This window comes from Myotis lucifugus, unplaced genomic scaffold, assembly GCF_000147115.1.
Source record: "Myotis lucifugus unplaced genomic scaffold, Myoluc2.0 scaffold_65, whole genome shotgun sequence".
Lineage (NCBI taxonomy): Eukaryota > Metazoa > Chordata > Mammalia > Chiroptera > Vespertilionidae > Myotis > Myotis lucifugus.
This window is the reverse complement of record NW_005871113.1, coordinates 5,841,026-5,866,456: the sequence shown is the minus strand read 5'-3', so window position 1 is coordinate 5,866,456 and position 25,431 is coordinate 5,841,026. Positions and strand designations below refer to the sequence as shown.

General features: G+C 46.6%; 1 protein-coding gene across 7 annotated transcripts; it reads right to left on the bottom strand.

The window, feature by feature from the left end:
• Positions 1-547: 547 nt before the first annotated feature.
• On the bottom strand, positions 548-25,222 carry IRF6 (interferon regulatory factor 6). Of its 7 annotated transcripts, none has more exons than XM_023754798.1 (10): positions 25,202-25,222; positions 13,267-13,347; positions 12,330-12,506; positions 11,202-11,273; positions 9,832-10,036; positions 8,629-8,757; positions 4,352-4,525; positions 2,719-3,111; positions 1,935-2,053; positions 548-1,270 (listed from the first exon to the last, which is right to left on the bottom strand). In XM_023754798.1, exons 1-10 carry the CDS (start codon positions 25,217-25,219, stop codon positions 1,046-1,048), a joined length of 1,593 nt encoding a protein of 530 aa, XP_023610566.1. In that variant the 5' UTR covers positions 25,220-25,222; the 3' UTR covers positions 548-1,045. The 7 variants fall into 7 exon arrangements, with proteins under 7 accessions (XP_023610566.1, XP_023610568.1, XP_023610569.1 ...); XM_023754800.1 differs by lacking the exon at positions 25,202-25,222 and adding an exon at positions 17,853-18,054; XM_023754801.1 differs by lacking the exon at positions 25,202-25,222 and adding an exon at positions 17,858-18,054.
• Positions 25,223-25,431: the final 209 nt, after the last annotated feature.

Below are 25,431 nucleotides of genomic sequence, written 5' to 3'. Positions count from 1 at the left end.
CACTTCCCAGCCCTTCTTCACCTTGGCCTTAACCCACTCAACACCCTATTTTTCCCCAAATGCAAATAACCCAAATGATAAGAAGGCTGTAAAATTCTCCAAACAAGGAGGGACTGTCCCTTTTATACTCAGCAGTTTTCCTAGATGCCCAGCTCATCCCCAGGTCTTCCTCAGAGAATAAAAAAAAAAGCGGGCTCTGTCCTCTCTGAAGGCTGCCAGCAAGTCACACACTTTCATCTACCCGCCCCCCCCCCCCCCCCACACACACACACAGTGGTATCTGAGTGGTGACGAGGCAAACACCAGCCAACCAATTCGTCCATGGGATCCTGGGCCTTCTGTGTTGACAGCTTCCCTTTAGAAGCTCAATTTATGAGCATTTACTCCACAGGCCGGGTGACTTTCAGACTTTGGCACCTATTTCTATTTAGATATCATGTTTGGTTCCTAAGCAACCAGCTGGCTCCCTTCCCTCTCACTTCCCCCATCGGGGAGCCAGCTAACTATACTAGCAGAACAGGTCAAACAGAGATCAATCTTGGACAAATCACTGCTTGAGGGAACTTTAATGAAGGCAAGAAAAAAAAAAGTGGTACAAGAACAATTCAGAAGGGTTCTGTTCCAGGCAGTTTTGCCTTGTACAAGTAGAATGAGGTCATCGAGTCAGAGTTTTAAAGCTGGCATTATTTCAGGCATCGTTCCAACCCCTTCACTTTGACAGTAATGAATCTGAAGCCCAGAGGTTAAATGACTTGGTTCAAGGTCGTACATGGAGAGTAAAGCCGTCGTTAGAACCCTGGTGTCCAAATCTCCTTCTACTACAATTCTACTACCATTGGGATGTTTGTAAAAAAGAAAGGGAAAGTATAAAGGGTGATTTTTCCATAAATTAAATCAACTTGAAGAACCAGGCATATTTGGAGAGTCAGAAACTACTAACATTGTTAGAAAGAAAAGGGGTTTTACAAGCTGGTTAAATCTGAATAATAAAAAATATCCATATGTACAATATTGTAAAAAAAGAGAAGGAAGATGGCATTCGCGATTACTGAGCCGGCAGGGCCGGGGGCAGCTGCATGTTGGGGGTAGACTGCATGGGCTGCCAGCTTTCCTGGGTTTGGAGGATGCGATACAGCTGCTTCAGCTGAGCAACAATGTTATCTTTGATGTCTGGAGTCGAGATCTGCAGGCGGACACTGCCACTGTCAAAGGATCGTGTGAAATCACCAGAAAACATCTCGTAGATCATTCGAGCCACCACCGGAATAACCTGTTCAGGACACAGAGCACACAGGCATCTGCTGAGGAAAGGGTATTTTTCAACAGCAGGAGGGACTCAAGATTGAAGGAAGGACCAGTGAGGCCCTACGGAACCCCCCCTCCCCCACTCTAGATATAGGATATGCCTTCATCTCTCCGAACCATCCTATTAGGGTTTATTCTAAAAGTTGGTTCAAAATGAAGGTAAAGAATCTAGAGGTAGCATCATATCACATATCTAAACAAGTAACTGCTTATTCAGCAAGCCGTTTACCCAAATTTCATCTGTTGCCTAGTCTTGTACAAATCCAGGGGCCAAACCCAAGTGATCTTGATTTTACTTCCTAGAATAAGGTTGTGTTCTTAAAAGTAACTGAAAGGTTTTTGTCAAAAAGCTGTAAGGGTCATATCCTGTTAGGTTTCAGCAAGACTCTAATGTCAGTAAGAGAATGAAAGCCAAGGTCTCCACTAAAACTGTCACCCACTTTGAGGACCTGGTATTCCCCATCGTGGACCTACTGTGCAATGTGCAAAGCTTGAGTCTGGTACTCCATCTGATGGGATTAAAACCCACACAGTCTGATGGGTCCTTTGCTCAGGGCTCTACCTCAGACCTAGGAGCTAAAGCTTTGATGAAAAGGTAAAGAGTTATTGACATATCCTTATCTCCTCACCTGAACCAAGATGAGTTTCCTTTCCGGGGGTTTCCCGTCTGGCCATTCTTCTCCAAAGCATAAGTAGATCTCAAATGGCGGCTGCTTCTCTATCTGTCCCTTCTGGTGGGCAATGAGTTCTGCAGAAGGTGGAGAGCAGGTTTGGTGTACTGGGTCATTCCATACCCACTCTGTAAATACCATCCTAATATGGTAGGCACTAGCCACCACATGTGGCTATTCAATTTAAGTTCATTAAAATTAGTTGCTTAGTCACATGAACATGCTCAATAGCCACGTGGCTAGTGGCTACCATACTGGACAACACAAATACAGAACATTTTCATCATTTCAGAGGAAACCACTGAGTTAGACTTGGGGTTCAAACCACATTGTAAAATTCACAATGCAGTGCTCTCCCTAAATGTGCCTGCTTGAAGTCACCATTCGGATATTTTTCAAAGGAGAAGAGTATACGTCTTGCTGATTATGATGAACAGGGTCACCTTCCAACGTTAAGGATAAACTGGTAGCATTTGGGAGCTAATGACGAGGCTGTTTGCCTCTTCTGCCACTAAAGGTGCTAAAAACCAACTAAAAATAGTGTCTAAGTACAGAGCATTGGAGTGGAACGCCCTTCTTTGTTGCCCAGGTCACTTTCATTTCTCAGAACCAAGGTTCTTTTCGACCTTTACTTCCTCCAGAAAAAAAAACCTTTGCAGAGCCAGGAAAGGGAGGAGGGATGGAGGAAGACATATTTCCAGGGACCACTTCCCACCCATCAACCTTCTGAAAAGAGACTCACCACTAAGGAATGTTTCCAGACAAAAGAGTTTGACCTTCTTTTGCCTCTCAATCAGGTTGGGAGCAACAAGTGATGGGGCACATGGCCCCGACCAGTACACCTTGCACTGGCACAGCCTGATGGCATAAATGGCGTGACCGCTGACCTCCAGGATCAGTCCTCTGTCCATGACGTCTAGCAGCTTGCTGGTGAACAGCTTCTGCTTCTCATTGGTGATGTGCTCCGGACCTGGGAACTTGACCTGCTCCAGACTGACAGGACCAAAGAGCTCCTCCTGGTCAGGCATGGGACCCAGATCCCCATAGAAGAGCCGGCAGCCCTGGGGGTTGCTCACGGTCAAGGTCTGCACATACTCCTTCCCACGGTACTGAAACTTGATGTCCAGGTCAGTCACTGCAAGGTGAGAGAGGACAGTGAGGGTCCTGTTCTGCTGCTCTGCCCATTTATCCCTAAGACTCATACAAGTCCATCAAGATGGAGCCACCTTTCTACCAGCGTTCAGGAAGGCCATGGCCATAGTTATCCTCCCTGCAATAGAGGGAGACATCAACATAACCCTGAAACAGTCACGCAAAAGGCTGTCTTGAAGCAAACAGTTCAAAGGTCCATCATTCCTATCTCTGTTCAATCACCACACCCTAAGGGCTAGAATTCCTCCAAGCTAAGGTCCGAGTCCTGGTCTTCCCATTTCATACTGAGTCTCTGTATCTATAGGCATGGGAAGGAGCTAGAAACTAAGGTATCTGGTTTTGTGTCATATTTTTAAAGAAAGCAGCAAAACAAGAATACCAACTCATCTTTCTGTTTTAACAATATATCATAAAAAAGATACAGCTCACAGCAAACTAAATTTTCACTCAGCAAGTCTCCCTATGTCTATTAAAGCTATTAGCCTCTTGGACAAAATTCTAGCATTCTCCCCCGCTTCCCCCCATGTGTAGATTGAAAGGGAAGATGGAGAATTGACATTGATTCTTTTTTTATTTTAATATAATTTTTAAAATTTTGTTAATTGATTTTAGAGAGAGAGAGAGGAAGGGAGAGAGGGAGAGAAACATCGACTTGCTCCACTTATTTATGAATTCATTGCATGGACACAGACAATAGGGTGCCCTGACCGAGGATCAACCTTAGCACATCAGGACGATGCTCTGCTACCCAGCTAGGGCGACAATGATTCTTCATTGAAATAAATTTGTGCCCAATCCAGAAAGAGATTTTCTCTAAACCCTAAAGCCTCTCAAAATCTAAAAGCCCCCTTTACTAAATCCATGGCCATTACCTCCCTATCCCACCACTAGCCTTATCCCCAAATCCCCTAACCAAACTGATAAAACCAGGACTCCCACCCACTTAAAAGGTGAGTAACCTGGAGCTGAAACCAATCAGAGCATCCTCTTGGGCAATTAGGCACAGGCTACTGTCTCTTTATTTCTGCCCTGATAACTCATCATCACCTGGCCTATTTCTGCCCTGGTAACCCATCATCAGCTGGTCAGGAGCCATACGCAGAAGGTACCTGTGGAAAAGGTAGCTATTCTATACAAGGCAAAGAAATGGAAGCAGAAGGCAAGGCAGGAAGGGACTATATTAGGAGCTGAAGACCCATCAAGAAAGCCCAGGGCTCACTTACTTGGAAGAGAGCTGATCCACAGCTCTGGAGAGCTATAGAAGGGCTGTATTGGTGCCTGGGGTACTTCCATCTCCAGAGGTTCCGTTTTGGGCCACACTGCTTCAGGGCTGCAGTTGCCCACACTGCAGTTGCTTACACTACAGTTGCCCACACTGGCTGGTGCCATGGGAGAACCTAGAACAGAAGGATGTGGCTGAGCAGGCAGGGGCACCACACATGCACAGCATCTGATCTGCGGCTCTAACACCTAACAAAGTCAACAGACAAGAGTCAAACACTGGACCAAGATAAATGTGGCAACCCATCGAGGATCCCCACAACTAACAACAAAAAACACCTGCCTCTGGGAAACCTAATCATATTGGTTCTCCCATAAACTCATAGTCATGAAAACCTGGGTTTGCTGAAGATTAACAGAGGGGTGAGTTTTCTCTGGGGTTAAATCAGTATGAGCATATATGAGAGGTTCTCTGTCGTAAAATTTGAACCCTGCAATTAAATAAAACCTGGTTATCTTTCATAAAAGGAACTCAACGGAATCAGTTTATTAGCTTTGAGTAAGTGTTAATTTATCAAAATTCCATTAAAAACAAATACTTTACATGCATTAAACATCTGGAAGGATACTCAAAGACCCTCCGGGGAAGGAACTGGAAGGTTCAGAGACGGGATGGAAGGAAAACCTTTTTGTACCATTATGAATTTTAAATCATGTAAGAGTATTATTTATTCACAAGTACCCAAATAAAGCTATTCTTAAAAGTTAATTTTAAAAAACCCATCCTATTTCCCTGCTATTGGCCAAGTTGGCTCACTCAAAAGTCTACAGATCTCTCCTCCTAGCCTCACCTCTTAGGCATCTATTCTTCCACAATTCTTCTTCCTCTGCCCCAACAGCTCTGGAATCACAGAGGTTAATGTTTCTTGGACCCTTTGCTTAAATCTATGTACCCATTTTACTTTGTTTTTCATATATGCCACACATCTTCCCAAAAAGGGTCCAAGGCAGCCCACAAGTATCTCATTTGAACCATAGCAGGCAGATGAAACTAGAAAAGCAGTGAAAGCTGCTCAACTGAATGCATGTCAAGGACCATTTTAGTGGGCAGTTCCAGCAAAGATGCCGCAGAGGAGCAGTTCAGCTTGTGTTCAAGCATCCTCAGGATGGGCAATGGGAGATTCAGTACCTGCCCTATCACACAGTGACCTTCCAACCTCTCAACTCATTTTTCCTGGGAAGCTGAATTTTAAGAAGTCTACATAAAAGAGAACCATGATGGCAGCATAGGTAAATGCCCATTCTTGCTGCCTCCCACATCCACATCAAAATTACAACTAAAATGCAGAACAGCTATCATCCAGAACCACCAGAAAGCTGGCTGAATGGAAGTCCTACAACTAGAGAAGTAAAGAAGAAAGCACACTGAGACTGGTAGGAGGCGCGGAGGCACAGAACGAGCTTGGGGGAGATAATTGGGAGGGAGATAGCCTCTGTGGAGGCCACCTGGAGGAGCAAGGGGTCCCAGCCCCACACCAGACACCCAGCCCAGGGTTCCAGAGCTGGGGAAAGAAGTCCCTACGGGCAGTAAGAACTATGGACTGTAAAAACCAGTGGGGATTGGGGCTGAGTGACACACAGGCTGCTGGAGACCCAGCTGCTCCTCCTAAAAGGCGGGCACCACGAACTGAATTTACAAGCTCTCACTTCCTCTGAGCTCCAGTGCCAGGCGAGGCTCTGGGGGACCCAGACACATACAGGGAGAAATTGGACTGTCTGGCATTGCGGTTGGAACTTGGGGCAACTTTCTTCCAGACGGAGGTGCTTATGGCAGTCCTTGTTCCGGTGCTGGGACTTCCCCGGGGCAGGGCTGCAGGGCTGACTGGCAGCCATTTCTGTTTGCTCCACCCTGGTGATTCTCTGAGACCCCGCCCCACCCAATTTATAACCCCACACAAGCTATGCGCAGCAGCTTTTGCATATGAATGGTCTTTCCTTTCTCAGGCTAAAAATCTGTCAAACAAGCTATAGCTGGGTCAGGGATTCCCAAACCTATCAATAAAAGGCTCGAGACCCAGCACCAGCCTGCCTTGCTTCACAGCTGGTCCTCGTCTGGGCATTTCCAAACCCAATACAAATAGGAGGAATTTGCAGATCTCTCTGTTGCTCCTGCTGGATGGCCCCAGGCATTGGCTGACTTTGCACCTCCCTGGAGACCCAAGAGCCAGTGTACCCAGTGGTCAGTGTGAGACCATACCAGATCACAACTCTTCACATGCATAAGCAACACATTCAAGGAGTAGACTCGGAGTGCCAAAGCCCCACTGAAGCAAGTCCTGCTCCGTAAGGGTGTCTCCTGCACAGCAGCTCTCCCACTGTAGTCGCAGCTGGCCCCACAGCCAATTGGCCTGAAGGTCAATTCCTCCCAGTGACACCAAGAGCAATCAAGGCTCAACTACAACAACACTGTGCACACAGCCCACAAAGGGGTGCACCAACAGTGTCCATCTCAGGTGATTGGGGAGGCTGAGCCACTGGGCCCTATAGGACACCTACTACACAAGGCCACTCTATCAACTCAGACTTAGCAGCTACCCAATACATAGAAACAAACACAGGGAAGCAGCCAAAATGCAGAGACAGAAATATGTCACAAATGAAAGGAATGGAAGAAAGAAAACTGGATATAGAGTTCAAAAACCACAGTTATAAGGTTTCTCAAGAATCTTCTAGAAACCTCTGAGGAACTTAGTGAGACTTTCAAGGATCTTAGTGAGAATGCCAAAAAAAAAAGGAAAAGGACCAGTCAGAAATTAAGCATGCACTGACTGAAATAAAGAGTAATATACAGGGATTCAACAGTAGAGGATCCCGAGAATCAAAATCAATGATTTGAAATACGAGGAAGGACAAAACACCCAACCAGAAGAGCAAAAAGAAAAAAAAATCCAAAAATATGAAGATAGTGTAAGGAGCCTCTGGGACAACTGCAGGCATACCAACGTCCGAATTATGGGGGTGCCAGAAGAAGAGAGAGAGCAAGATATTGAAAACCTATTTGAAAAAATAATCACAGAAAACTTCCCCTACCTGGTGAAAGAAATAGACTTACAAGTCCAGGAAGCGCAGAGAACCTGGAACAAGAGGAATCCAAAGAGGACCACACCAAGACACATCATAATTAAAACGCCAAGGTCAAAACATAAAGAGAATCTTAAAAGCAGCAAGAGAAAAACTGTTAGTTACCTACAAGGGAGTGCCCATTGTTGATTTCTCAACAGAAGCTATGCAGTCCAGAAGGGAGTGGCAAAAAATATTCAAAGTGATGAATAGCAAGAACCGACAACCAAGATTACTTTATCCAGCAAAACTATCATTCAGAATTGAAGGTCAGATAAAGAGCTTCACAGACAAGAAAAAGCTAAAGGACTTCATCATCACCAAACCAGTATTATATGAAATGCTGAAGGATATTCTTTAAGATGAGGAAGAAGGAGAAAAAAGTAAAGATAAAAAATATGAACAACAAAGTGACAACAAATACATATCTATCAACAATTGAATCTAAAACTTAAATGAATAAAAAATCTGATGAACAGAATAAACTGGTAAATAGAATAGAATCAGGGGCATGGAAATGAAACAGAGGTAATTCTCAGAGGTAAGAGAGTGTGGGGGTTGCGGGAAGAGATTAGACAAAAATCTTATATGCATGTATGCATTACCTATGGACACAGACAATAGGGTGGCGAGGGCCTGGGGTGGGGTGGGAACCAGGAGGAGGGGAGTTATCAGGGGGGGGAGGGGGGGAAAGGGACATCTGTAATAATCTCAACAATAAAGATTAATTTTTAAAAATGTATTTTTAAAAATCCACAAAAGAAAAGTCCCTTGCAGCTCAATTCTATCAGAGCCGAGAACTGAGAGCTGTAGAAACCACAAGTTCCCATCACAGAGCCTTAGCTGAGTAGACCCTGTCCAGAAAGTGACACAAAATTTATACTGAGGGAAAGAGCAGAAGAGTCTACCTACAAGTCATGAAAATGATGCCTGCAACTTGGCCTGAAAGAAGTCAGCAAAATGTATAAAAGTTTTGTATGTGGGACTGAGAATTAGTAAAATTTTTAACTGGGCCAGCAGAGTTCACTTGCCTATGACAGGCCAGCAGCCTGGCCACAGGGCCTGGTCACTGCTCCCAGTGCAGTGGTGGCTGAGGGGTCAGCAGGAGCAAGGTCAAAGCCCTCCTCACCCCTCTGGACCACCTATCACCCCTACTCACCATTGATGTTCAGGAAGGGAAAGGTGTCCTGGATGGGAACATGGTGCTGTGACTGATCCAGCTCATCTTCCTCATCTTCTTCATCCACATCATTATCCTTCTCATCCCAAGGAGCAGATCCAGTGGATCCTACCAAGAAAGACACGGAGCTGCAAGTGAACCCCCTCAGGTTCCAGTTATTGCTGTAGCCAACCCCCTGCACAAGCTAGGGACAGCTAGCACAGGGGGTCTCTGGGCTCAGTGTGCACCCTCAGTGCCCTAATCAAGAAGAGTGGGAGCTGAGGATATGTTGATCCCTGATTCCAACTCTTCCCACAGAGCCCTGATGTAAGCTCTCTTCCCCTCCCCTATTAAGGAACTGCAAACCCTACTCCCTTCTACAGAAATCTCTTAATTTGTATTCTAACCCTCTTCCTACACATTAGCATCCCTTTTAAGAACTCAAGGACACCAACTTCTCTCTTTTGTAAGCTTAATGTGAGAACAGACCCTTCTCTCCTGGCAGGGCCTCACCAGATTTGCTGAAGACAAATCAAAATTATCTGGCTCTCCAAAAAAAAAAAAAAAAAATGTATCTGGCTCTTAATCACTTCTTGTTAAGGATTGGGTATTTAGGAGGATCGGGTGGTATTCTCTTAGTAAAAGTATCCTACAACTAAATGGCCACTCACCTCAACATTTATAAAGAGAACTTAAGAGCTTTTACACATGTCAGTTGATTCTTGCAATAGCCTTTGAACTAGGCAAGAAAGATGAGCATCCCCATTTTTCAGCTGAAAAACAGACTCGCTAGGTCAAATGCCTTGATTCAATGTCCCACAAGTAGTGAAGTGACAAGAACCAGCTTTAGAACTCAAACCTTCTAAGTTTTATCTCTTCTTTCTTCTAAACTACCTGGCCTCTGCTCTTAGTGTTAAGTCTCAAGAAGCTATTTTTTTTTTTTTTTGGTATAAATCTATACTATACTCCCTCTACTTTCTAATGCTTTAAGCAATCAGGCCAGTACCTATCCCCATAAATGAGCAAGAAGATTTTGCTGAGTTTACATCTTCTGTTCTCTGGGTCCTTCCTAGGGAAAGGCTTTCTTGCTTTACCAGTCTTAAACGTAAAAAGCCAGGCAATTTTCAAGTCGCCTATCTCTTTAAGAGTCCAGCCTAGAACTTGACAAACGGTCCACCTTCTCCCCAGCAGCTGAGGCCTCACCTGGGTTAATGATGGAGCCCTGGGGCTGGGGAATGTCACACACTTGATAGATCTTCACTGGATTCATGGGCACCTCCTTGGTGCCATCATACATCAGGTTGAATTCCCTGCTCTTGTTGAGAGCACAGCGGAGCTGGGCCTTCCATTTAGCCGGGTCAGGGTCATCCACCCCTTCCTGGTACTTCCCTGTCTCCACAGCCCAGGCCTGAGGAATAGGAAACTGCCGTGAGTGCCTACTGATGCCCAGAAACACTGACACACACACACACACACACACACACACACACACACACCAGGGCCCACGCAGATGACATGGAGGGTCCATACTGATGCAGCAGAAGGTAGCACCCACCACAAGGCCATCACTGTGATTTATAAATATCACTTGTTCAAACCTGTTCTGAGTCATACTTCTGAGATTCTGGTCACTGTACAGGTCCCTATTTCTCTTCCTAAAATGGAAGTAACCCCTGCATTTTTATGGTAATCTACGAGTCCCATTCTTTCAATTTTCACAACAATCCTTGCGTGGCAAGCAAGACTGGGTTCATCTCCATTTTACTGAAGGAGAATCTAAATCCCAAGGAGATTATGTGACTTGCTCAAGACCACACATGCAATTGATGGTAGCAGGACCTGCAGACAGGTCTTCCAGTTCCCAGTGAGAAGGGGCAGGATGAAAATGGGGAGAAGGTAGGCCTGGGTTCAAATCATGACCCCACCATGTATTGGCTGTGTGATTTCAGCAAGCTACTTAGCCCCTCAGAGACTCAGCTTCTGCATCTACAACATGAGAGTAAACTCCCTTACATAGCTGCCGAGAATTAAATGAGAAAATGGACATAGGGTGTGGATCAGGCATCCTCTTAATGCTAGTGCCCCCACCCCTAACCCACCATCCTGTCAAAGGCCGGTCAGAGCTTTGGATCTGTGAAAGCAACCTCACTTTTCTCCTGACTTCTAAGGCTCTCCCTTAGCATCTGCAAACAGATACACAGATAAAAATGACCACACAGCTTCCCACAGCCCCCTTTTCCTCAAACCCTAAGCACACAGATTGCTCTTCTGAGTGAGGCTTCTAGGAACCAGCCTCTTCCTCCGTGGCCAGCCACCACCAGCTACGTCAACAGCAAACCCAATTTCAGACCAGCTGGAGGCAGGGCAGGCCCTTCCCCCCTCCGTGCCAACTAGAATGTTGGTGCTGGCTTACAGATGTTTTTCTATCCCTATTGTATCTTAATTTTAATAAATTAAGTGCTCGTTCACTTTCTCGGGCCAATTTTCTCTCTGCCTCTTCTCTCTACACCTGACATAACGGAGTCGGGTGGGAGACATCTCCAGGATGGCTCTCCTTTGAGATGTGAGCCCACCTTTCCTGGTCCAGTCTCAGCAAGATCTTGACAGGCCCACGGTAGAGACTGAATTTCACTTCTGACTTGCAGCTTAGAGTCAGGAAACAAAGGATGAATTCACTTCTTGGGGTCTTGGGGGTGCAGTAACAAAAGTTACTCACGAGCTGGAAGACTGACCAGCACAGAGAAGTTTTGGTCTGGAGATGGGGTGCAGGCTCGCAAGTTACCAACCACATCACACCCCTGCCCACAGCAGCTTCCCACCTGCTTCTGGCTAAGTCAGCTCTGGTTTCACTTAACATTTGTAACATGCCAGGTGATTAAAACTTGTTTTCAGTTAAGTAAAATTACTCTCGTATCACAACAAATTTCTTTATTTTAATGTAATTTTTGATTTTTAAAATTTTAAATTAGTTTTCAATTACAGTTGATGTGTAATATTATATTAGTTTCAGGTGTACAACATAGTGATTAGACATTTATATAATTTACGAAGTGATCCCCTGGATAAGTGTAACACCCACCCAACACCATACATAGTTATTACAATATTATTGACTATATCCCCTATGCTGCTTTTTATTTATAGAAAAGATATTTGTATAATGAAAACATAATTAAGTCACCTTTTAATTTTTAAGCAGAGGCATGGATAGGGCAAAATATGTCAATATCAAAAGAAAAACTTGCTAAGGGTCCACTACACCCATCTTACAGACTATGCTAGGAGCCTGCTGACACTCAGTAGTCCTGCCCTGATCTGAAGAGCCATTCCCAGGCCCAGATACCTTTCTTCATAGCAAGAACCCTGAGCGAATGAAGAGGAAGAGTCCATTGCTGACTCTTGGGAGCTTTTGGAACAACTCACAGGAGTTTGGCCAACTTTACCCAGGATCCTTTGGAATGTGAATTGAGTACCTTGGACCAGTGGGAAAGAATAAATGACCTCAACCATCATAGACATGCCCCAACAAGAGAAATTACTATGCCTGTGAAGTTTGGGCACCCCCATCATAAACACTGTTGCATCAGCGTTTTGGATTTAGTGTATTCCTCATGTCAAAAGAGAAACCAGCACAAACCATAAAAGCCAACAAAGTCTGAGAGAATGGAAAACGTTTCAAGTCAAATGGTAAGGCTCTTTACCTTGAAAATGGTATTTTCCTCCTCCTGTTGGGGGCTATGCCGGGTGGCATGTTTCCAGGGAATCTGGAAGCGTTTGGAGTCCCTGTGCAGCCAGATGAGCCCAGGGTACAGGCCACTATCCACCTGGGCCACCAGCCAGGGCTTCAGCCGAACTCTGCGGGGGTGAAGGGCCATGATCTGGGTGGGGGAGGGGGAAGAAATGGGGAGAACAGGAGAATTAGGCCAGTCGCTGGGAACTTTTCCCAGTCACTGTTCCCTTATGACAGAGCTACAGTTTCATTAGATTACAGCAAAGAAACTAAATATGGGAATAAACTGTGCCAGGTGGGGAAGAAAAGAAAAGAGGTTAAAGGGTTCTTTTGATTCTTATTCCAAAGCCATTTATACTTCATGCTCTAGCCAAATCAGACTTATCATGTAAGCAGATCACATTTCTTCTATTTAAATCCTGGAGCAGAAAAATGAAAAGATGATGTCATCTCTGCTGGAACACAGTCCTTCCTAAAGTACCAAGGGCTTTGGAAGAGAAAGAAAAGTACTCTTTTCTTTTTAATATGTTTTTATTGATTTAAGAGAGAGGGAGAGAGCTAGAAACATCAATGATGAGATAATTATTGACCAGCTGCCTCCTGCACGCCCCCCCATTGGAGATTGAGCCCCCAATCCGGGCATGTGCCCTAGCCAGGAATCGAACCATGACCTCCTGGTTCATAGGTCAACCACTGAGCAACACCGGCCGGGCAAAAATTATTCTTTTCAAACTCGTCTCAGGAGACGGAAGAAAAATTGTTATGGAAACAATAAGGATGTGAGCAAGAACCTGAAGCATGCTCTCTTTTTAGACAGACAACTAAAGATGAATGGGAATATTTTAGTAAGAAATGACACCTTCATGGCGAGAGAAGTGGGAGGTCCCAGTTCCAAAGTCCTCACTTACATAGAGCAGGTAGTATATCCACCAGGATCTGAAGAGCTGGGCTTTGAGTTGGCTGTCCTTTCTCTGGGCCACCCAAAGATTCTGTACGGAAAAAAAAAAGGAGGGGGTGCTGACTTGGTTATCCACAGAACAATCTAGTGTGTGGAAAAAGACTTGGGAATGCTGGAGACTCTGAGGACCCTGCCCTGCAGGTGAGTCTGGTCAAGCTCAGAAACCCTAGAATAATCAAATACCACTGTTCCTAAGCCTAGAGCACTACAGACAGGACCTGTCCTGCTCGGATGGCCTCCTTACCTGGGTCTGCTCATTTCCCAGAGGCTGGAGTGAGCTGACTGGTTGCAGGAGCCAGCCTGGGTAAAGTCTGCAATTAAATCTCATAAAAATGCCCAGACATAGCAGATAGCATTGGAGGCAGCCAGCACTCACAACAGGAAACAAAGATTTGCCTAGATTGTGTGCCCAAAGGAAAAGCTGGTCACTGAAGAATTGTTTGCCTGGAATGTTGTGCTTAGATTTTTATTATTTATTTTTTTTGGTGTTCTTATTTTACTTTGTTTTTACTTAAGGTAAGAAAGAAACACCTAAAAAATAACATTCATTCAACAAAGAGTTGGTCATCAGCTACTGAGTGTCAAGCACTATGCTAGTTACTAAGCGCTAAAGCGCAATGTTTTCATCAGACTCCTTCCTGAAGAAATCCACATTAGAAGTGCTCAAGCCCCATAAAGACCTGAGGAGGAAAGGAAGACAAATAAGTCACCTTCATACCCAGAAAGACCCCTACCTGGATCACAGTTCAGAAACCAAATCAGTTGAGTCAGCGAAAGGCTCCCATTCAGAGGCATTAGCTGAGGGGCTAGCCTTCCATCCAATGGGGAAAACCCAAAGCCAACTCAGCCTGGCACTTTAAGAGCAAGGCAAGACCTGCTCTTACCTGAGCCTTCTGACCCAATTACCATCTCCTGCAACTGAAACCTTCCCCCTGGGGAGCACAGCTCAGTGGGTAGGTGAGGTTGGTTGGCATGCAGAATTCAAGTACCCCCACCCCCCTGGTCTTGGCCTTGGTTTAGGTTGTTTTGCAGGGCAGCAACACAAGCCATCAAAGCCCCGAGACCATTACCTTATAAGGAGGAGGAAACACATTCTCCCAAGGGCGAGTTCTACCTTCTCCTCCTCAGTCCTAGCCTACTGGGAGGGGGAGGGGCAAGGGAAGGATGAAAAGAATAGAAAAATGGGCAGCCAACCAGTCAACCTAGCGAGGGGCTTTTGAGAATTTATATTGCAATGCATCCAAGTCCTGTGTCTGGGCCTGTCTGACACATAAAATCAACCTGTTGATGGATCCTGGACTTTGAAGAAAAGTGTTTATTCTAGTTGATCCACAGCCCATGAAGAAAAAATTAAGGCAACCAGGTCAACACAAGGAACTGCACATAGCGATGGGGAAGGAGAAGCAGCCACCCATAGAGACCGATGATTAAGATCTCGAGCCCTGGTTCTCAGCGTTCTCCCGAGATGGCCGTACCCAGAGCAACCCGCCCCAGCCTGCTCTCCTCCACCTTCTGAAAGTCGGCCAAGATCTCCCCCATCTGCCACCCAGTAACTAAGACTCTAAAAACAGGTAGAGAGGGGAAAAATGGAAGCAACCAAATAACAGAGGAGAATGGCTAATTACATGTTCACAGGCTGCAATATTAAGCAGCTATTAACAACGGGGCATCTGAATAATTTTTATTGGATTCGGGAAAAGGTTTACAATATGAAGTTAAGGGAGAAAATGCAGCATATCATATTGATTGCTCAGGAGTATCTCCATCCTGTAACAACATGCACGTGGATCCGTATACACGCACACAGAATTTTAAAAAGGGAATGAAAGAATACACCAATGCAACAAGACATTCGCAATGGTTACCTGGTGATAGGATCATGAGTGAATTTTATACTTGCCTATATACTTTTATATATGATTCATCTTTTCCTGCAATGACATGTTTCAATTTATTATTTTTTTTAAAAACTACAAGTAGTATTTTTTTTTTTAACCACAGGAAGCTAAGACATTTCTTGGCCACTGTAAGGTATAGAACAGTGGTTCCCAACCTTTTTTTGGCCATGCCCCTCCTAAGCATCTCTAAAATCCTGATGCCCCCCACCCCCATGACATATAATTCTTACTATTCAAAAAGTGAAGTCCTATTCACATGGAGGAAGCCTGAAGGGCCATTAACTTGGTCTAAACAAGCTTCCAAAGAACATGGCATCCATGAAAGAGAAAAATGAACAAAAGGACAGGTGAAGTACTGAGGAAGAAATTGTTAAAAAATAATAATAATATGAAGTGATATGAAAAAGTAGCAAATAAAGTTTCAAAACATATAATAGAGAACGGAAATGCATAAATATGTCACAATATATATTTATATACTGTATTTGAGGCCCCTAGAACCATAAGAAATGCAAAAAATTCACTGTTAATAACTCATTCTCAAATTTCCCCCCTTAAAAATCAAAATCAAATTGCCCCCCCCCCCCCCCCCCCCCCCGTGGGGCATGTGCCTCACGTTGGGAACCACTGGTATAGAAGATGATGGCCTTCAACTGATGAGACCATGGTGACAACAACCCTTTATATCTACTCAGGCTTTACAGTTTTTACATGTATTTTTACTTAATGTGTCTGATTCCATCCTCATGATCTGGAAGTGGTATAATTCTCATCCCCATTTGTAGCTGTGTTAACTGAGACACAGAAAAGTGAAGTGCTTTATCTGGGGCCTCGATCCAGCACTCCTGAATCAGTGTGCTGTCCCAAGTCCTGCCACTGCACCCCGCCATCCAAATCTCTCCCTTCTTCTACACCAGCGGTTCCCTTTCACAGGGGTCGCCTAAGACCATCCTGCATATCAGATATTTACATTACGGTTCATAACAGTAGCAACATTACAGTTATGAAGTAGCAACGAAAATAATTTTATGGTTGGGTCACAACCTGAGGAACTGTATTTAAAGGGCCAGAAGGTTGAGAACCACTGTTCTACACACTGAGAGCGTAAACCAAAAACACCAACAAAGATGCCAACAGCATGGAGGGCCAATGAAGTGGCGGGGAGAAGACTGCATGACACCCCCCTTCAAACACACCTAAATCAGAGTTCTCTTTCCAAACACCCTCACCACCCAAATCCCAAAGCCCACAGAACCACCTCGGCCTAGTTGAACTCAGCCCTGGTATCTCTAGCTGCCATCACAGCGAAATTCAAGGCCTGTGTCTCCAACATGTATTTAACCAGCCAAAGAGCAAAGATGCTAACCTACCCCCTCCCTTCATACTGGGCATTGAGCAGGCACATTTTCAACCTCTCCCAGGCACTAACCATGCTCTCTCATACCCCCATTCCAGGGGGCAGGTCCTCTATAAACACCCCACTGCCATCTCTGCAGCTCCTGCCCAGACAAGTTTGGGGGGGGGGGGGCACAGCTACCCCAACGCTGAGATTTGGCTGTCAAAGGTTTTCCGCAGAATAAAACACACTGCTATTTCTTGCAGACAGGCCTCAGTTGTGGTCCTGTTTTTTCCCTTCCTTCCGGAGGGAACTGAAATACCAACTTCCAGGTTCCCAGTCAGTCCTCCCTTTAGTTCAGCCCTGCTCAGGGGTAAATCCTGGGTCGATACCCATAATTCCCGTGCCCTTCTTCTCTGCTGGATTGAATTTGGGGGCCGGCGGAGCGGGAAGTGCAGGGTACTGGGTGCTGCTGTCGTGCCTTCGTTAGGCATATGTTTAACCCTAGAGGACTATCCTGGCTCCCCACCCGCCTTCACCAGCGGACTCAAGCGCCTTCTCCCTCTCCCTTCCCAGGCTTCCACTTTTGACATCCATCAAGAGCAGGGTTGGGGCAGGGATGACCCCTTTACCACCAAGCAGGCTCCCTGTAAAGTGTGGCACCCCAGGCCTCCCTTCCAGCCAGGCCGGGGAGACTTTCCACATTTCTCCACACCACCAGCCCTCCAGCCCCGACGGGAAGAGGCCTCACCCCCAGCAGCCACGCCCGGCGCCACCCTCCCAGCACCTCGCTTGTCTACTTGGAAATCCACTGGTGTCTCCCAGGGCGGGGGCCGGACTGTGCTAAACAAATCCAGGGAAAGAAAACAAACTGGCTAAAGCTCTTGGCCTCCCCCTCCACCAACTCCCCCAAACACCCACCAGCCCCGAAAGGCCCGAGGGCCTGGGAATTCCCCTCTTGGGAAATACAGAGGCCGGCGGCCCCGAGAGCCTGCAAAGGGTGGAGGCTCCTCAGCTCCATCCGACGGTGGGTGGTAGGAGCCGAGAGCGGGTTGGGCGGGGAGGGAAAGGGAGTCGACGGAGTGTGGGGTCGGCAGGGCCCAGCACTGCGGGGCTGGGGCACCCCAAAAGCTACCTGGAGAAGGGCGACAGTCAACACCACAGGGTGTCCCCCCAAAAAAGACAGATGTCCCCAAGTTTTTCTAACCCCACAAACTCAGGAGCGGGCCTTTCTCCCCCAGCGGCGTGTCCCTCCCAACCACCCCCACCCCCAGATTGGCCTCCAGAAGCTGGCGCCCCCACCTTTCCTCAATCGGCTACCAGAAGCGGACGTCCCTCCGAACCATGTCCCCAGCTGAGATCTCCAGTCGCCACCGCGCGCCTCGACAGGTTGGGCAGGTAACACCCGGCTCTGCGCAGGTAGGGAGTGCGGGCTCCGCTCACGGTCCCGCACTGGCGCTTACCTGCTCCGCCCAGGTGCGCCCAGCTCACGTCAGCGCCTCACCCCAGACGCCACCGCCACCACCGCCACCTGGCCACGCCCCCCAGGTGTGGCCACGCCCCCTGAGCTCAGGATTGGCGGGTTGCGAGAAATATGAACCACTGTGCTCCGGGCGGCCCCGCCCCGCTTCTGACCACCCCCCTGAGAAAAGGTGCAGATGCAGGCTCACACCTTGTGTCGGGGCTGGTGGTCCAGGAACTGGAAGCGACGGGGAGGTCAGATCTAAGACTAGAGGGTGCCACCCCCCCTTCATGCCCCATAATTACCCTGCTGTGTGGAGACTGTTAACCCCAGATAAAGGTTTAGCGATTCTGGGTGGCCCGGCTAGCCGTGGGCCTGTGGAAGCAGGCTATGGGGAAGGGACCCTGGGTCTCTTCTGGGGGAAGCCCTGTGGCTTGCAGAGCAGGAATTCCGCCTTGACTCCGCCTCTTACCTGGGTGACCTTGGCAGAGTTACTGCGTTTCAGTTTCCTCATCTATTCGGTCACTCTCCCGTAAAGATGAAAAGCATGGCATCTGGAGATTCGCACCCCAATTGTTTATCTCATTTCAAAGTATTGGGATTCAAACCCCAACTCCTTCGGTTACTACAGACTTGGGAAAGTTTCTAAGCTCTCTGGACCCCGGTTTCTGATCATAGCTCCCTGCTCAAAGGGGTATTGTGGGGATTCAGTAAGTTACTTAATATAAAGTGATTGCAACAGTCGTTGGCACTTGCCATTTTTTATCAGTGTATAAGGATAAAAAGTACCATGCAGGCAGTGCCTCACAGAACAAGATGACATCTCCGGTTATTGCCTGAAATTCAAGGCCCGTATATCCCATAACAGGCACTTGAGGAGAGATCGCCAGTCCGGACAGAATACATGCTTACAGTGAGCTGTGCACCAGGGCACGAGACCCCAGCTGCACTGAGCTGTCATCAGTAAGAATGGGCATAAGCAGAGTAGTTAAGTGTTGGAGTTTAAAGCACTGAGTGAGAGGCCATGGAGAAGGAGTATTATGGTTGAATAGTGTCCCCCTAAATTCAAATGTTGAAGTCCCGTAACCTCCAGTACCTCAGGATGTGACCTTACTTGGAGATAGGGTCCTTACAGAGCTAATCAAGTTAAAATGGGGTGCGTAGGGTGGATTCTGCTCAAACATGACTGGTCCTTATAAAAAAGGGAAATTTGGACATAGAGACAGGCACGGGGAGAAGATAGCATCTACAAACCAAGGAGAGGCCTGGAACAGATCCTTCCCTCAAAGCCCTCAGAAGGAACCAGCCTTACAGACACTTTGATTTTGAGCTTCTAGCCTCAGGAACTGGGAGAGAGTAAGTTTCTGTTGTTTAAGCCACCCAGTCTCTGGTATGTTGGTTCAGTAGATCTAGCAAACTAATGCGGGTAGGTTGGAGAGCTCCAGATTCTTAATAATGTGGACTTGATTTCCAGTCCCAATTAAGCTTAGGGACATCGCCAACAAAAGCCTAGGAAGACAGCAAGCCCCAAGCCTGCCTCAGCCAGCCGCTGCCTGACCAACTCTGCCTTCATGCAGGGGAGGGGCTATCACATCAGCACACCCAGATCTTTATGGCTGATGAGCTCACTGGACAAGCAGCATCGACCTTATAGCTCAAGGCTAGGCTCCAGAGACCAAGCAAACCGTCCACTGCAGGTGTGTGTAAAGATCAGAGGGGACCACCAGCAGGGTGTCATTTAAGGGGAGATAAACGCCCAATCGCACCCTAGCCTGTTTGGCTCAGTGGGTAGAGCGTCAACCTTTGGACTGAAGGGTCCCAGTTCTATTCTGGTCAAGAGCACGGACCTCAGTTGCAAGCTCAATCCCCGGCCCTGGTTGGGTGTTTCCAGGAGGCAACCAATAAATGTGTCTCTATCAGCTCTCTTTCTCTTCCCGTCCCTTCCACTATCTCTAAAAATCAATGGGGAAATGTCCTCGGGCGAGGATTAACAAAACAAAATAAATTAAAAAGCCCAATGGCATAAAAGTATAATAAAAGTGTAATATGCTAATTAGACTGGACGTCCTTCCATATGACCTTCCAGACGAAGCCAGGGGGGAAGCCCGGGTCCCGGGTGTCAGAGGGAAGCCGGTGCCAGCAGCCAGGGGAAGGAAGGCCTACTCTTGCAGGAATTTCATTTTCTGGCCTCTAGTAAAAGTATAAGCCCACAGGCAGGCATTTACTTTTGCACTAGCTGAAATCTCCACAACTAAGGTGATTTCTTGAAGACCTTTAGAAGACTCATATTTTAGAATCAGAAAATTCAAGCTGGGAGAGCCCTTCCAATCCTCTAGTCTGAGGGTGAAACTGGCTTAGAGATATTTGTTTGACCCACACAGTATTTTACACACCAGGAAACTTCACATAAGCATCTGGATTCTCGGCAGCTCTTGAAGAATCAAATGCTCTCAACACCTTGGGCCCGCAGTTCCACCGGGCAATGGCTGCCCATGTACAGGGGCCTACACATTACAGTTGGCACAACCCCACCCTATTGGCTTCACTCATTTACTTTCATTGCCTGACCCTGTAGGCATTTGCAACCTCTAGTCCAAATCCCCCCATTTTATAGGTGAGAAAACTGAGGCCCAGAGAGGTCAAGTGATTTGCTCAAGGTCAGATAGCAAATTAGCTACAAAGCCAAGACTAGAACCCAAACCCAGGGCTGTTTCCACTTGGACCTGGCTCAGCACCCCAGCCAGAGTCTATTCTGATTAGAACTGCACTGGTTGTTAATTTTTTTAAATCACCATGTATGTAGGCATTTTGGATACTATATGGAACAAAACTAAGTCCCAAGACTTGTGTCACTCTACAGAAGAGCCAATGAAAAGGGAGAAAGCAGGAGGAACTAAGGTAGAGATCAGAAGGAACTGCCTGACTCTTTGAATGGTAAGATCTGGCTTGGTCGAGGGAATGACCCTCTCCAAGGCTCTGGAGAAATCAGTTCTTTTATGTTCTTGAAGAACTCTCTTGGGATTCAGACGTCCGCAGTGTGGCTTGAGCCTGGGATGTTTCCATTGTCTGTCCATCAGATGGGGCAATGCTGACTCACTCCTGAGTGTGAGTTTCAGGCAGTGGGATGTATGTTTCAGCACATGGGGCTCTGATTCACAACTACAGGGAATGGGGAATTCCTCTCTCCTGCCCCCAGGCAGTTCTGACTTGGTGAGGAGGGGTCTCCTTCATCACTCAAAGGCTATATGTCAATCATGTGACAGTAAAGTCATGTGGCCCAAATCCCACTCTTCTTAGTAGAGCGGAGGGCATGGCAACTGGGGAGGCTCTCAGTGACTCAGTACAAAGGAGAGCTTAAGGCTGCTGGAGTCAGTGATAGCAAATCTCTCTGAGGCGGGGCTGCGGGCTGCTGGGGCTACTGAAGCTGGAGTGGGGACTTCCAGCTAAACAATCCAATTCTGTGCACCCCGAGGCACTCAGACCCCAGCCAGCCTTCTGCAAGGCATTCTGGGGCCCAACTGGTCTACCCCAAATCCTTCCTCCATCTTGGTTTCTCTCTGGTTCCATCCAACTGCTTCAAGGCACCAAGGTACAGATGAGCCCAACGCATTGCCTAGACTTCAACGCACACTGGTTGTTGCCCCTTCCTCTGCCTTGGTACCCTCCATAGATTCTATCCCAGAATGCAATCCAAATCCTTGAATTATCACTATTTCTGCAGCTGAAGCTGCACCAGAAATAAATTCATAAGTAAATTTCACTTTCCAACTCAGGCAATGCAATAGACTTCGGTTCGGCACTTTAGGAAAAACCCCCACTAGGTGTTCAGCCTCTACTTTTTTAAAATATATTTTTATTGATTTCAGAGAGGAAGGGAGAGGGAGAGAGAGATGGAAACATCAATGATGAGAGAGAATCATTGATCAGCTGCCTCCTGCACGCCCCCCTACTGCTGATTGAGCCTGCAACCTGGGCATGTGCCCTTGACTGGAATCGAACCTGGGACCCTTCAGTCCACAGGCCGATGCTCTAACCAAACCGGCTAGGGCTCAGCCTCTATTCTTAAGCCAAGCTGCGCACTGGCAAATGTTCTCAAAGAAGCAGCTTTCTTTATTCCAAACTTGGATCTAGGTGGGAGGAGGAAGAGGAAAAACTAGACCCAGTAAATCACTTGGAAGGAAGCCACCCGCCCCACCCCCTCTTACTCCCGGGGCGCCCTTTCTCTATTCTTTCCTCCCTTCCGTGCCAATCTGAGGCTCCACTTCCATCTCCCCTGGCATAGGAAGCTTCCATTGGCCCTACAGACAAAGGAGCCCAGTAAGAAACTACAACTGTCATGCATGTGAGACTTCACAATTCTGATGTCAACTATGCTGCCCTGTTGGGAGAGATCCGTGCCCTGATTTTGACGTCATGGTCAGCACCAACCAACCTACCCAGTGATTGTTTGCTGCTGTGAAGTGCGATTGTGGATATAAAAGCTCTCTGACATTGGTCAAGTGCTTTGCCGACTGGGGAGATCACTTCTAGTGTTATCTGCTCTTTGTTTCTTCATGTAAATTCTTTTCTCCTGGCCTCCATCAAGTCCTTAAGGCAGCAAGGCACAGGCCAGCCAGGATCTTGTAAGCCAGGAGTTCCTGGCACAGGGCTAGGCTCAGGGTAAGCTCCGTGAGCACTGGACAATGAGCTGCCTTCAGAAAAAAATGAGTTGCCGAAACCGGTTTGGCTCAGTGGGGAGGGCAGTGTGGTAAGAAACTGCACTTCTCTTCAATTAGACTGATTGACCAAATGTTTTACGGGCACATCCCCAGTGGGAGATGTGCAGGAGGCAGCTGATCGATGTTTCTCTCTCATCGATGTTTCTAGCTCTCTATCTCTCTCCTTTCCTCTCTGTAAAAAATCAATAAAATATATTTTTAAAAAAATGAGTTATCTGGGTATATAGAATCTTGGGTGGGGGTAGGGGAGGGCAGTGTGGTAAGAAACTGCACTTCTGTTCAATAAGACTGATTGACCAAATGTTTTGCCTCTTCTCCTTCCCTAGTCCATTCCAGTGTAAGAATAATGAAGGAATTTTCAAAAGATAACCTTGACTCACAAAGTTAAGACAGGAGAAAAGGCATGGGAAGGGAGTTAAGAAGGGATGAGATATTTCAACAAAAACATTAAGAGATGAAATATTTCAACAGATATAGGAAGTGGAGAGGGCTGACGTTTTGGTTATAAAGCTTTCAGTACTATTTGATTTTTAAAGCAGATATGCATAATATTTAAGAAACATGTTCTCATTACTTTTTTTTTTTTTTTAAGGAAGAGCACTTGGGAATCAAGAGACCTGAGTGTCCATGACAGCACAGTTTGTCCTGTAGTTATCTGAGCCCAAGGAGCTGAACAAATTCTGAAACCACCTTCTAATTGTAACCAGTCCTAGATCTACGATTAAATTCTAGAGGCAGCACTGATGTCTTCCCCAAAACAACCTGCGCTTTGGAATGAATCAAAACTTGTCTTAAGCCCGGCTGGTGTGGCTCAGCAGTTGAGTGTCAACCCAGAAACCAAAAGGTCATTGGTTCTATTCCCAGTCAGGGCACACGCTGGGGCTGTAAGCTGGTTCCCCAGAAGGGGGTGTGCAGGAGGCAGCTGATCAATGATGTCCCTCTCTCATCAATGCTTCTATCTCTCTATCCCTCTCCCTTCCTCTCTCTCTCTAAAAGTTAATAAAAACATATTTTTAAAAAAAACTTGTCTCAAATTACCCTTCTTTCAGTTGCTAGTTATACGAATGAGCTAGCTGGACCTGTTTCCTCATCTCATGCTTGAGGACACTGCCTATTTCACAGGACTGTCAAGAGAATTACATGAAATAAATACAATAGTAACAGGTCTCAGCAAAAGTTCTTTTTCTTCGGTGCTGTGCCCTCCCATCTTTAGGCAGGGATCTGACACAGTTCTGGGCACCCAGCATTCACTTAAAAAAAACTTGAAGAATTCAGAAGTGAGTTACTGTATATTTACTCTCGGGGCAGGAAGGCTATGAAGCGCTTCATTTCTGTTGATTGGATCAGGGGCAAGGTCCAAGTGCAGGTCCTAGAGCCTAGTGCTTAATTCCTTTGAGGAGATGTGGCCAACTAACGGGCAGGCAAGGGAGCGTATAAACGACAGGTTCTTTGACCAAGTAGCAGCCCTACCTCCCAGCCCTCCACCCCTCTACTGTGAGAACTTTCTCTTAACATAGTCCACATACCCAGCTCCAAGCCAGACTAGCCTCCTAGCCAGTGACCTGTGGATCTGCAGAAAAGGTAAGGATGGTGTCCATAGGGATGTCCACTCTCCTGAGTGGCTCGGGACTGGCACACTCATTTTCACACGACAGACTCCCTCCCACACTGACTTCACATCACCAAAAACGTGAGTTGTCTAGCATTCAAAAGTCATTCAAAAGCCATCCCTGCCCAAACCACACCCAAATTCCTCCAGCCTGAACCACCATTAGTCTGCACTAAGCGGAAGCCTAAATGCCATGGAGGGTCACCCCCATTAAGGAAGGAAGGGAAGATGTACATACAGATGTAGGAGTTCAGTGCTGACCTCATGTGACCCCTGGCAGGCAGAACCCCAGAGTCAAGAGCTAAAAGGGTTTAGGTCCTTTCTAAGACAGGCTCAGACCCAGCAATGGGTCCATCTTGCATGAGACACAAGCATCAGTCCTTCATTCATCATTTAGTAAACATTTTTTGCACACTTGGTATATGTCAAATAATATCCCTGCCCTTATAAAACATACTGCCTCCTATTGTCTTCTCTTTCCTTTTAATTAAATATATATTTCCATTGATTTCAGGGAGGAAGGGAGAGGGAGAGAGAGATGAAAACAACAAAGATGAGAGATAGTAATTGATCGGCTGCCTCCTGCACGCCCCTTACTGGGGATCAAGCCCACAACCCAGGCATGTGCCCTGGCCAGGAATCGAACCGTGACCTCCTGGTTCATAGGTCAACACCCGCCCAACCACTGAGCCATGCTGGCTGGGCAGCATGCTTCCTTTTAAAGGAAGCAGCTTCTAAGATCTGGCTGATGGTTGACAGAAACACAGGCCCGGTTTTGCCGCTGGGAAATCTAGAGATTTAAGTAAAATCTCCCAACTTTTTATATGCTTGCAACAATATTTTTAAAAAATTTCCGACTTACATGTGCCGTATGAAACATCCCACAGGAGCTGCTGTCCTGGAGGATGGGGACGTCGTCACATTTCCTCTGTTTCCCGTACTTGCCGCACACGGGGCCCGGCAACACGTGTTCACTGAATACATATATACATAGGTTCACTATTAGTATGTGTGTTTTGCACTTGAGGAAACAGGCTTGTGGAGGATACAGGTCACATGGGAAGTGGCAACGTTCAGGTTCAAGTTCAAATC

Bases quoted from the DNA above. Each gene is read 5' to 3' on its own strand.
- IRF6 (XM_023754798.1), bottom strand. The intron at 10,037-11,201 runs GTGGGCTCACAT...CCTATTCCTCAG, and splicing joins CTGAGACTGGACCAGGAAAG to GCCTGGGCTGTGGAGACAGG. The intron at 8,758-9,831 runs GTGAGGCCTCAG...CTTTCTTGGTAG, and splicing joins GGGCTCCATCATTAACCCAG to GATCCACTGGATCTGCTCCT.